The 13,080-nt window shown below is 42.2% G+C and overlaps 1 protein-coding gene and 1 pseudogene across 1 annotated transcript; one reads left to right on the top strand and one right to left on the bottom strand.

Moving 5' to 3' along the window:
• Positions 1-843: 843 nt before the first annotated feature.
• On the top strand, positions 844-3,505 carry LOC150054631 (disintegrin and metalloproteinase domain-containing protein 20-like). Its single transcript, XM_090344388.1, has one exon. It carries the CDS (start codon positions 972-974, stop codon positions 3,177-3,179), a length of 2,208 nt encoding a protein of 735 aa, XP_090200514.1. The 5' UTR covers positions 844-971; the 3' UTR covers positions 3,180-3,505.
• Positions 3,506-7,798: 4,293 nt separating this feature from the next.
• On the bottom strand, positions 7,799-12,956 carry LOC150054630 (serine/threonine-protein kinase 31-like; annotated as a pseudogene).
• Positions 12,957-13,080: the final 124 nt, after the last annotated feature.

Below are 13,080 nucleotides of genomic sequence, written 5' to 3'. Positions count from 1 at the left end.
TTGTTAAGGTTGCAGAAATTTAGTTCCCCAAACAATCAAGAAAAAGCCTTTGCAAATGGGTGCTAAGTAAGTTACACTATTGTAGCCAAAGATGGTTTGTGCAGTTGTTAAATGTTAAATATGATCTCTAGTTTGGAGTAAATTATTGTTCCTAATATCTAATCCTTGCAACCCCTTGAAAAAACAGGCTAGGCTTCTTAAGGTCCCTGGTCAAGCACAGAGACAACGCCCCTGAGTCAGCTTGAAGAAGTCACAGAAGCTAAATCTCCACCCATCAATCCCCTTTAGATGAAGGGACCAAAGTCATTTTTGGAAAATGTGACAGGATAAATTAGAGATATAGTAAAGAGTAAAAATTGCACCTATGTTTCTTTTAAAATAAAAAGGGGGTTTATGTTGGGAGCCAGAATGGAATCAAACTGTACTTTGATTTGCAGCACATAATTGCTTTATTGTCTTATTGTTTTTGGCCTTGTTCTGTTCAGTTGTTCTGAGATTTATCATATGAATGGAACCCCCAACAGTTTCCTGATTTACCATCTGGATGTAACACCTGAAAGTTCCCTGGTTTTAAGAAGGGATATAAGCCTTGAGTTTGGAAATAAACGGGGCTGCAGTTTTTACCTGGGCTGCAGACCTCCCGGACCCGATGTGTTTGTTTCTCTTCTATTTTTTCCAGTCCCTGCCCCCTATTTCAGGAACCCCAATTTGCTGCCGGTAGGCCCCGGCATCCCAAGAGCTCCTTTCCCTCACCCCACGTTTTTCTTCCCTAGGGCAGCCCCACCCCCTCTACATACATCACTGAGGAACCCAGCATTGTTATGTAATAGGCTAACCCTCCCTTTACACCTCAGGAGCTGGTGAAAGCCTTCAGCCTCAGTCTGCACTGCTCCTGGCCAGCCTGATGGGAATCTTGATGTCTTAGGCATTACATCTGGCTGCATCTGCTTTGGCCCAGACCTCCCTTCCTCATGAGGTCTGCCTGGGCCCAGGGCCTCCTGCCTGCAGTTCTCTCGCTGCCTGTTCTCTGGACACTCCTGTCCCCTGTCTGCTGCTCCTATGGCCCACCCGGATGGCGCTTCACATCCTCTGAAATCGTCATTCCCAGGAAGGTGCCCCATAGAAAGGACGGAAGAAAGATGCCAGACCAGCTGTCCTACAGCATGCGCTTCCGGGGGCAAAGGCACGTGCTCCATATGAAGCTCAAGAAGGACTTGCTGCCCAGGCATTTGCCTGTTGTTACTGACAGTGACCAAGGAGGCACGCAGGAGGACTATCCCTTCATCCCTGGAGACTGTTACTACCACAGCTACCTGGAAGGGGTTCCTGGATCCCTGGCCACCCTGGACACCTGCCATGGAGGTCTGCGGGGAAGGATACAGGTGGATGACTTCACTTATGAAATCAAACCACTGGAGACCTCTTCCAGATTTGAGCATGTGGTTTCTATGCTCGTGGCAGAAGAGGAAGGAGAGGCCAGCAGAAGGTGTCACATTGGAGAGGGAGAAATGAAACCAGTCATTGAAGAATTTGAACCTGCTGAAAGCCCTAGAGCAGGCACTTATTATTTGTGGAGGAGACATCCAAAAGACGTGCGGCTGTTGTACATCGTTTCTAATTCCTACATCACCCACTTCAATAATCAGTCTCTTGTCTTTGAGCATGTAATGATTCTGAACAGCATTGCAGACACCATTTACAAACCAACTGGCTATAACATACGTGTGCGTTTTGTGTTACTCTGGGATGTTGAGGATGCTGTCTCTTTGAAAGAGCCAGATGCCTTTGATTTCTTAATAAAAGTTGGAACCTGGAGTTCTAGGCGGTGGACTCGCTGGGTTCCTCACAGCGCTATAGCGGTTATAGCAGGTGAGCTGGTTGGAGGAATGACTCATTTTTCTGTTGGTATAGGAATGTGCACCCCTGTGGGATCAGTTTTTCTCGTGAGTGCAGCAGCGTTTCATGTATTTTTGGCTTCCACTATGGTAGCACACACATTGGCTCATCTTTTTGGTGTTAACCACGACCCCCCACCTTGTATTTGTTTTCGAAGGACCCATTGCGTCATGACTCCTGTGCCTAATCTTCAAGATACATTTAGCAATTGCTCTTTTCCAATGTTTCAATCGTGGGTTTTCAGATGGGACACTTGCATGTATCCGCTGAATGTTCCCTATGCAACTCATCTTTATGTAGCCCCTCGTTGTGGAGACAAGATCATAAATCAACTGGAGGACTGTGACTGTGGTTCCTTTAAGGAATGTGCCAGTGATAAGTGTTGTGGGACCGACTGCATGTTCACAAATGGAACCAAGTGTAGCTCTGGAGACTGCTGCAAGGATTGCCAAATTGCTCCTCCTGGGACGATTTGCAGAGACATAGCAGGTGTTTGTGATCTGATGGAATACTGCGATGGAAAATCAGAGAAATGCCCAAATGATACGTATATCCAGGATGGAACTCCATGTTCCGCTCAAGCTGTTTGCGTGAGTGGAAACTGCAGTGACCGTGAAACACAGTGCCAAGCCCTTTTTGGGCAAAATGTAAAAGATGGTTCACCAGAATGCTATAAACAACTGAATGTGATTGGTGACCGATTTGGAAACTGTGGGATAAGGTCTCAATGGGGGGGGCCTATGATTTTGAAATGTGAGGAGCATAACTTCATGTGTGGCATGCTACACTGCAGGGATCTGTCTCATATTCCAGGAGGAGGCGAGCACACTACTTTCCACCAGCTGACTGTAATGTATGAGCGTGTTGAGCACCATTGCTTCGGCTATGATGCACACTATGGCGCAGAGCTGCCAGAAATGGGTATGGTAGTGGATGGCGCATCCTGTGGCCCAGGAAGATACTGTCGTAGGAAGAACTGCACTTATTTTCCGGATATTGACTTTGACTGTGATGTGAGAAGATGCAATTACAAAGGGGTGTGCAACAACCATCACAACTGTCACTGTATGCCTGGCTGGAAACCACCAACCTGTGAGGAGAAAGGAGAGGGAGGTAGTGAAGACAGTGGCCCGCCTTCTGGCAAGCAACAACGCCTTCGAACCTACATACATGTTGATTTTCACAGAATAATCCCTCTGATGTTAACTCGTTTAATTCTCTTCGTCCTTTCCATTTTTGCTGGTGGAATCCCAAATCTAAAAGAAGCTATAAGAAGAAGGTAAAGTTGAAGTTGAAAAACAGCCACATGTACCTGTTCCCAGGACCCACATTATGGTCTTAGGGACACATACTGTAACTTCGTGGGAGGAATAATCAGTCCATGGTTCCTGTAACAATGACATCATCTTTATTCTATCTGATGTATCATCTTGGAATAAAATCACTGTGAGAATAAAAATGGGCCTTGTTGACATGCACTCATCCTTCCCTCCCTTGTTCCTCTCTTCCTCCCTCCCTCTCTTCCTTCCTTCCTTCTGCTCCTCCCTTCTTCCCCTTGGTCCCTTCCTTCTGTGCTGGAGATCAAACCAGGCTCTTGTTCATCCCAGTCTTTACCACTGAGTTCTCCTCAAAATCCCCCCATTTTTAATACCTGTACAGCTTTTACATTCACTACTAGGTGAGCATGTGTTGTATATTTATTTATTTTTCTTATTTTGTAATTTATTGCAGAGGTCATGAACAGAGGGTTACAGTTTCATACCTTACCTTTTTCTATTCTGCCAGTCCTGGGGCTTGAACTCAGAGCCTGGGCACTGTCCCTGCACAAGTTTTGCTCAAGGCTCGTGGTCTACCACTGGAGCCACTGCACAACTCCTGGCCATTTCTGGGTATGTGGTACCAAGGAATCGAACCTAGGGCTTCATGCATGCTATGCTAGCACTCTACCACTAGGCTATGCTTCTGGCCCCATACATTTCTTTTTAAACATGGATTGGCTTGTGTGTATGTAAAGTGTGAGTATAATGAATGTCTTGCATTGCAATCCATTAATTTCCACTAGTTTTAATAGTGTCCTGTGTTTCAACTGAGGTGAACTAGAGTTTTTGTTATTTGTTCATTTTGTTGTGAGTATTAAAGTTGTGCATAAAAAGTAAAAGGGACCCTTTTTTTCTTTCTTTCTTTTTCTTTTTCTTTTTTTTGCCAGTACTCTTTTTCTTATTAAAGAATTTATTTGGTATCAATGTATGTGAATTAATGCACCTTCTATCTGGCAAATGTCCTGTAACCCTTTTATTAATTACAATAATATAAATATATAAATAAAAAAGAATTTATTAACATTGATTTTTACATCATATTTCAAATGACATGTTTAACAAACAAGTGTTCAAGAAGGGAATCTCTATATACAATCATTGGCACTTAGTTTTTAGAACATAATGAAAATTTTAGGCTAAGGGTTTGTATATCATAGATACATATTAATTTATGAAATAAAACTATGTCTATAGAATCATAGGTTTTTATGTCTTTGTAGTTATGTTTACATTTCCAATACCATGTACATAGCATTGGGTATGCAAATATAGAGTCCTTGCTCTTGTATTGTTTGGATCTAATAGCCACATATTAAGGATACTATGCACCTTTTGTTCTTTTGTTCCAGACTTGTCTCACTCAACATGAGTTGTTCTAGATTCATCCACTTCCCTGCAAATGCCATTATTTTATCTTGTCTGTTGGCTATATAGAACCCCATTGCATGTATGTATATAAATATATCTATGTATTTATATTCATATATATACATATATACATATCTATCTATCTATTTATCTATCTATCTATCTATATCTCTCTCTATATATATACCACATTTTCTGTACCATTCATCTGCAGTAGGGCATCTGGATTGTTTCTATTGCCTGTCCAATGTGAATAGTGCAGAGATAAACCTAGCTGAGCAGGTGTCCTCATTATATCCTGGTTTATGATGTTCAGGATAGATGACCAGAGATGGTATGGCAGGATTGTAGGGAAGGTCAATTTTCAGTTCTTTAAGAAACTTCTACACTGCTTTCCAGAGTGGTTGAACTAGTTTACAATCCCACCAGCAGTGTAGTAGGGTTCCTTTTTCTCCACAACCCTGCCAGCAACTGTCATTGTCTGAGTTCAAAATCTTGACCATTCTTGTTGGGGTAATGTGATATCTTAAAGTTGTTTTTATTTGCATTTGCTTTATGACCATGGATGGTGAACATTTTCTCATAGGCTTTTCTGCCATTTTAATCTCTTCTTTTGAGAAGTCTCTCTTTAGTTCCCTTGCCCATTTAGTGAATGGTTTGTGGTTTTGGGGGGAGATTAATTTCTTGAGTTCCGTATAGATACTGGATATTAAGCATTTGTCAGATGTATTATTGGTAAATATCTTTTTCGATTTTGTTGGGTGTCTCTCTACTTTTGTGGCTATGCTCAAGAAGAATTTTCTGCCCAGGTATTTGCCTGTTGTTACTGACAGCGACCCAGGAGGCATGCAGGAGGACTATCCCTTCATCCCTGGAGACTGTTACTACCACAGCTACCTGGAAGGGGTTCCTGGATCCCTGGCCACCCTGGACACCTGCCATGGAGGTCTGCGGGGAAGGATACAGGTGGATGACTTCACTTATGAAATCAAACCACTGGAGACCTCTTCCAGATTTGAGCATGTGGTTTCTATGCTCGTGGCAGAAGAGGAAGGAGAGGCCAGCAGAAGGTGTCACATTGGAGAGGGAGAAATGAAACCAGTCATTGAAGAATTTGAACCTGCTGAAAGCCCTAGAGCAGGCACCTATTATTTGTAGAGGACAGATTCTAAAAACTTGCGATTGTTGTACATCATTTCTAATTCCTACACCACCAACTGTAATAATGAGGCTCTTGTCCTTGAGCTTGTAATGATTCTGAACAGCACTGCAGACACCATTTACAAACCAACTGGCTATAACTTATGTGTGCGTTTCGTGTTACTCTGGCAAGAGTCTGTTGTTTGGTTGTCCGTTGTTTGATTGGTGAAGATTTTCTCCCACTCTAAAGGCTTCCTAATTAATTTACTAGCTATGTCCTTTGCCATACAAAAGCTCTGCAGGTTAATGCAGCCCCACTTATCCAGCCTTTCTCTGATTTGTTGTGATTCTTGGTCCTTATGAAGAAAGTTTCACAGGGAGGCATACGCAAATCAATTAACATAATTCAACACACCAACAGGAGCAAGGACAAAAATCACATGATTGTCTCAATAGATGCAGAAAAGGCATTTGACAAGATCCAGCACCCCTCTATGTTAAAAGCTCTGGAGAAACTAGGAATCCATGGAACATTCCTCAATATAATAAAGGCTGTGTATGATAAACCCACTGCTAGTATTACACTTAATGGTGAAAATCTAAAGCCATTCCCTCTAAAATCAGGAACGAGACAAGGATGCCCACTCTCTCCACTCCTTTTTAACATACTATTAGAATTCCTAGCCAGTGCAATAAGGCAGGCAGCAAGCATAAAGGGGATCCAAGTAGGGAAAGAGGAAGTAAATCTATCCCTCTTTGCAGATGACATGATTCTGTATTTAAAGAATCCTATAGACTCTACTCCCAAGCTCCTTCAGCTGATTCAAAACTTTGGAAGGGTAGCAGGCTATAAAATCAACCCTCAAAAATCAACTGCCTTCCTTTACGCCAACAGTGAGAGGAACGAGGCAATAATCAGGAAAGCAACTCCTTTCACAATAGCCTCAAAGAAAATAAAGTACCTAGGAATTAGCTTAACTAAGAATGTAAAGGACCTTTTTGATGAAAACTTTAAAACCCTAAAAAAGGAAATTAAAGCAGAACTAAGGAAATGAAAAAACTTCCCATGCTCCTGGATTGGAAGAATCAACATTGTGAAAATGACAATCTTGCCAAGGGCTATCTACAAATTCAATGCAATACCCATCAACATCCCAATGGCATTCTTTAAAGAAATAGAAGAGGCAATCCAAAATTTCATATGGAATAATAAAAGACCCCGTATTGCAAAAACACTTCTTAGCAGAAAGAACAGCACTGGAGGAATTTCAATTCCAAACTTTAGACTCTATTACAGAGCTATAATTCTCAAAACAGCTTGGTACTGGCACAGGAACAGGCCTGAAGACCAATGGAATAGAACTGAGGACCCAAATGTTAAACCACAGACCTATGGCCACCTAATCTTTGACAAGGAAGCCAAAAAAATAGAACGGAAGAAAGACAGCCTCTTCAACAAGTTGTGCTGGCAGAACTGGTTAAGCACCTGCAGAAACCTAAAGTTGGATCCTTCTTTGTCACTCTGTACTATAATTAACTCCAAATGGATCAAAGACCTGGAGGTAAAAGCTGACACACTGAAACCTTTACAGGAAGATATAGGAGATACCCTAGGCCTCCTTGGCATAGGTAAGATTTATCTTTTCTAACTTCTTCATGCTGACTCAGGGGCGTTGTCTCTGTACTTAGCTAGGGACCCTAAAAGCTTAGCCTATTTTACCAAGGGGTTACCAGGATTACATTTTAGGAGTCAGTGTAGGCCTAAACAGATCAATAGGGACACAGCCTCAGGTCCACAAACTTTCCTGAATTTCCAAATTTTGCTCAGCTAGAGCTTTGAGCAAACATGGGGGTCAGGATTGTAAACTACCCACTATTACAGATGACTGACAAGTTCCTGCCCAGTAGACATGGACATTAGTAAGGCATGTTTACAAACCCTTCTATGACCTCCTGGTTCTTGATTTATTTTGAATGGCCAAGCACAAGTGACTCTAGGATCTGACACCACCTCTGCCATCCAAGCAGAGGCTTACTGCATCTGGATGCTTTATTTCTTTTGTCCCAGTAGTTTCTCATTCTGGTACCCACACGAGTCTTCCGAGTTCTGGGTTTGGAATTGACTTCCCCTTGGGTACGAAGAAGCATTCAGCATTCAAAACTTGTTCAGAACTCCTTGAACTTCTAAAGTTTATCAAGCTACAGAAAAGGGATTTGATTATCCAAAGGAAACTGATCTACTTTGGGATTCCATCTTCATTTGTTTCAAATTCCTGATTTTGAAAAGAAAACCATAAAAAAGGCAGGCATAAGCATATAAGTCTGAACTTGGGGAAGGAGGTTTTCCCATTTTCAATTCAAGTTACATCAAACTCAAGCCACCAACCATCATGTTCACTGAGGCTCATTGACACACAGATTTGGTGAAGTCAAAATCCCCAACAACTACATTGTTCTGATGAAGTGATCCATGAATTATGCCAGCCTTGTGTAATGTATAGAAGCCCTGGACAACACTTTTCATGACTTTTAAAGCTTCTTCTGAAGTTAAAGGGCTAATGGCTTAAACTACACTCAGATTTGCTTTAGGATAGGAAAGAACTTAAGCCATTGGATCAGACTTACACAAAAACAGGAATGTCAATGGCAGTTACCCAGACTCCTCCTTAGCTTCTCTGTAAGCTCTGTGATAAGCGGCTGCTCTCTGAATCACCTTAACTTCCGTATCAACAGCCACAGAATAGCCCTTTAAAAGAACTGGCTTCCCATTGACTTCAGAGCATACCACAGGGAGCTTGCTACTAAGTACCTTCATGGGCTCACCATCAAGAAGATCTCATTCCAGGCTTGTAGTAAGAAGACCACCAGAGTCCACCAATTTCCATCTCAGTTGAGCTTTCAAGCCTTTCAGCATCTTCTTAATGGACAGCAAGTGATACATACTGGGTTTCTTATTTAAACATTCAATAATCAGACATTTAAACTCAACACTGTCCTTATAGAGTGACAATGAGCCTTTTCTCTAATCAGATCTTCTTCAATTGTTCAGTTAGAGATAACTCCACCTCTTTGCAAACACACCACTCAGTCTTTTCTAAGATGTCATCAATATCATCAGTTTTGTCTTGAGAAGTCAGTGATTTTTCCAAAGAAAGATAAAAAACCTTTAGGATGCTCTGGAACCATGCTACAAGATGCTGCAGAGAAGCTTCTGTTTCATTCGTAACACTAGTGAATCCTTTTCCTTTATCACACTTCCAGTCATAAAATTTTCGAAGTATTTCTTCAGAGTTTGTTCCTTCTTTAGCTTGTCCATATACTGCTTATAAAGAAGTAGCTAAATCCTTCAGTGTTTTCAAACATTTCTTAAGTGGTAAATCATCTATTTCTAGAATAAAAACATCTGCTGTCATGTATAGCTTCTGTTGCACTTCATTTCTTTCAGCAATCAAAATATTCCCTTCATCCTCATTATAACAACTTTGAATATTCTTCTGAGCCATATTGTATTCTGCCTGAATTTCTTTCAATATTTTCTCTTTAGCTGCCAGATTTTTCAACTCCATACTAGTTGCTTTCTCTTGCTATAGCTCCTGACCAGTCTGTTCAACTTTCAGTTCTAAAGCCTTGGAACTTTCAAGTAGAACTTCTTTCTCATTTTTAAGTTTTTCATTCTCGTCAATCAGTTTCTGGTCCTGCTTAATTTTTTCCAGACTAACATTAGTTCCTAAATTAAAGTTGCTAACAGCCAAACTTCCCTTTGGAAATGTCACTTGATTTCCTGAATTACTCTCATCCTGCAAGTCAAGAGGCAGCCTCCCATTTAAACGCCCCTTTGGCCTGCTGAAGTTTGACTGGTTGGATTGGTGCCCCCACAAGGGAATAGTATTTTTGAGATTCCTGAGAGTAAGATGACTAGGGTCTGATTTCTTTTCCTCACAGACTTGAGAGCTGGAAGGAAGTTTGCATTTTTCTGCAAATCCTTTCTTAGCCACTTCTTCCCCAATATCCACACCACCATACTCAACCTGAGCAATGACTGTTCCATCTTGATAGGTTGCTTTCACTAGCACACCACTGTCTCACAGAGACTCTGCTTTGCCCGGGCTGGCTCAAAACTACAGCTTTCAGATCAATGAGTCCTTTATAAGGCCACGTTACTCCAATTAGAAGCAACATAGTGGTCATCATAAAAATAGTCTCTCAGCACGATCTTACCTGGAATTTGGTAAGGGCCAAAATTACATCTAAATGAGGATTTGCTGTCCCTCTCCAAGGGCCAGCTGGAAATTGCTACACAAGAGCAAGCTGAAATAGTAAGTATGCAATCATTTTGGTAGTCCTAATTTTAAACAAGCATTTAGGACAACTTCACTTTCAAATTTTGTTCAGAAACCCATTTCTAATGTTCTTTAAAACTTTTACTGATATTTGCTTAAACATTTAACACTCTAGCCTTTATCAGCATTTGAAGAACTCTTAAGGGCTCAAGGCATTTCCTTTTGCCTCTAGGCCTTCTTTTAGAGGGGGCATTTTTTTTTCTGCACGTTAGATTACTGTCTAGAACTCCAACAACAGTTTAAACTCAAATAAGTTTTTCCTTAATGCAAGAACTACAAACATCATCAGTGCACCAGAAGTCTAGACTTAGTTCCTTTTTTTTGTTAAATCCAATTCCAAAGTAGCATGAAACCAAATCATGAAGAGATAAACCTTTAAACATTTCTCTTAAAAATGCTTTCCCCAATTTGTGTCCTTTCTTTTAGCATTTGATTACCTAAACAGTTTTAAAAGACAGGCAAAGTTTCTGACATTGATAAACAATTTCACATTTAAATTTCTAAAACTTTAACTCAAGGAAATAAATTTCAAATTCCTTAATGCTTCGGGCTACCCAATTTCCTTTGTGTTTCAATGATGAATTCATTATTTTACATAGCAGGCTGCCAATTTAACCTTGAACATGTTCACTCACACCCATTCACACACACATTCATACTCAAAGATCTTAAAGTGTGCAAAATTAATATCAGGTGTACATTTTTTGGAAGTTTGTGTCAAGGGAGCTTTTCCAATTATACTCTTGCAGGTGAGAACCAGGTTCAAAACAAAGCTTTTTACAAGGTAATTTCCAGCGTCAAACCTAGCCCACCTCGAGCATAACTCTAGTCATTTTCCCAATTCTGACTAGGCCATCTCACATGACAGTTTACAGGACCAAATTGAAACCTGGGAAACCAAGACTGATGCCTATGTCCTGCCACCAATTGTCTCCAGATTGTTGGACACAGCCTCAATTGCAGCAGAGTGGGAGAAGCCATACCAGGCTCAAGACCTACCCCAGGGGGCTGAAGCCTTTCAAATGTTTGACAAACACACAAAAACAAGAATCCATATTTAGGACTGGTACCAGTTTTGAAAACCAGACAAGATAAAATACACCTAACAAAACAGAAGCAGAGACCTGCTGCCTGGCAGCAGTCAGAGTGAGGAAGACACCTAGGGCCCTGAAAACTCTCGGCTGGCACCTCTCTTGTGGAGACTTCCATTCTCTGGCAGCTGCTGGCCAAGGCCAACCTACCTGCAAAAACTGCTATCAGGGGGGCAAGAGTTTTTCATTTCTGACAAGACTCAGTAACACCTCAGCAGAGAGTGACCCACTTTCTCCTTTTATTATAGTCTCCTGCACATCCTGCCAATGTGCAAGGGTCAGATCTAGGGGAGAAGAAGTAGAGTGAAGACACACACACAGCAGGTGACAACCAACAAATTCAAAGAGACAAAGTTCACAGAAAGTTCCCGGGAGCAAACAGCACCCCCTTACTCTCACTCGGGAGCTACCCAAACACACTCCACTCAGTGTGTCTAACCAGACGGACACCCTTCTGGTGCCCCCAGACGGCTTGGGGTCCAAATAGGACCCTTTGCCTACAGTGGGGATCGGGAAGTCTCCCGTTCCCTCAAGGATCACTGTCCAGACACCTCTATCCCAGTGAGACCCTGCCAGACACAAATGAGACCGATCGACCGCTACAAAGTGGCAACAACACAGACACAGACAAACAGCGAGCAATCTTACCGGTTATTAAGCAATAAACCTTTCGGGCCTCAAGGGTCCCGGTGAGATTCCTGGGGGGTCCCGGATGAGCACCCAAATGTTGTGGCCAGAGGAGGGCTCCCCCCAAAGAAAACCACCGAGATAGAGGCGTCTGAAATTCAAAAGGAAGGTTTATTGCGGGATACAAGCCAGGCAGGGAGCTCGTCCGCAGGCACTCTGCAGGGAGACTGGGAGGTGTCCTTGATCAGGGTTTACACAGCCTTTTTAAAGGCAAAAATCAGGGCCAGGAGTTTGGCCTAGTGGTAGAATGCTTGCCTAGCATGCACGAAGACCCGGGTTTGATTCCTCGGTACCACATACATAGCAAAAAGCCGGAAGTGGTGCTAAGGCTCAAGTGGTAGAGCTCTAGCCTTGAGAAAGTCCAAGGACAGTGCTCAGGCCCTGAGCTCAAGCCCCGGACTGGCAAAAAAAAAAAAAAAAGGCAAAAATCACACCCATCAGGTGGTCGAGTGAGATGGGGGAGCATCCCAGGCTGGTGGAAGCTGACGAAAAGTTCTCACGCCCATTCAACTGTCAGGGAGGAGTTTTATGGTTTAGACATCTGTGGGAACAATGTCTGACTAGAGTTCAGAAGTTTTGTGCAGCCTCGGGGAATACTGAAGGGGATTGGTCTGGGGGTCATGATTACATCGCATTATATGCGACTTGTGTAACAGTGTCATGATGTGTTTCCAACTCATGTGTACTACTTTGAGTATTTGTCCATGTTTTGTAAGTGTGAAACATAAATAGGAAGAGTGGCATTTGCCAGTGATATGCAAGATTGTAAGAAACTTTTTCCCCTATCAGCCCGGGGGCATGAACTCAGAGCCTGATCAATATCTTTGTGCTTTCTCTAGACTAGCATTCTACCACTTGAGCCACAGCATCATTTCCAGCTTTTTCTATGTATGTGGTACTGAGGATTTGAACCCCAGTCTTCATGCATGCCTGGCAGGCACTGTAAGCAACATTCCAGAAAACCACATGTACACAAATTACTTAGAAGAAAGCAAAGTTTATTGCCAACAGGAGGATCTAGAAGACCCCCTTCTCACCTTCATGTGAGAAGAAGAGCCAGCTATCTTGTGGGGTGACCTATTTAATGTGTAGATTTTAGGGGGCACAGAGAACATGGAAACCCTTGGGGGGGTCATCAGAATTAGGGGTTTCTTCATGGCAGGTGGAAGATAGCTAATTACTGCCCTAATCTATGTGTCTCATACCACTTTTTCAGAGAGAGAGAACATATTAAACCAA

This window comes from Megascapheus bottae, chromosome 14 (assembly GCF_031878675.1).
Source record: "Megascapheus bottae isolate mThoBot1 chromosome 14, mThoBot2.hap1, whole genome shotgun sequence".
Lineage (NCBI taxonomy): Eukaryota > Metazoa > Chordata > Mammalia > Rodentia > Geomyidae > Megascapheus > Megascapheus bottae.
Note: the sequence above shows the minus strand (reverse complement) of the source record. Positions and strands in the feature narration are given on the sequence as shown.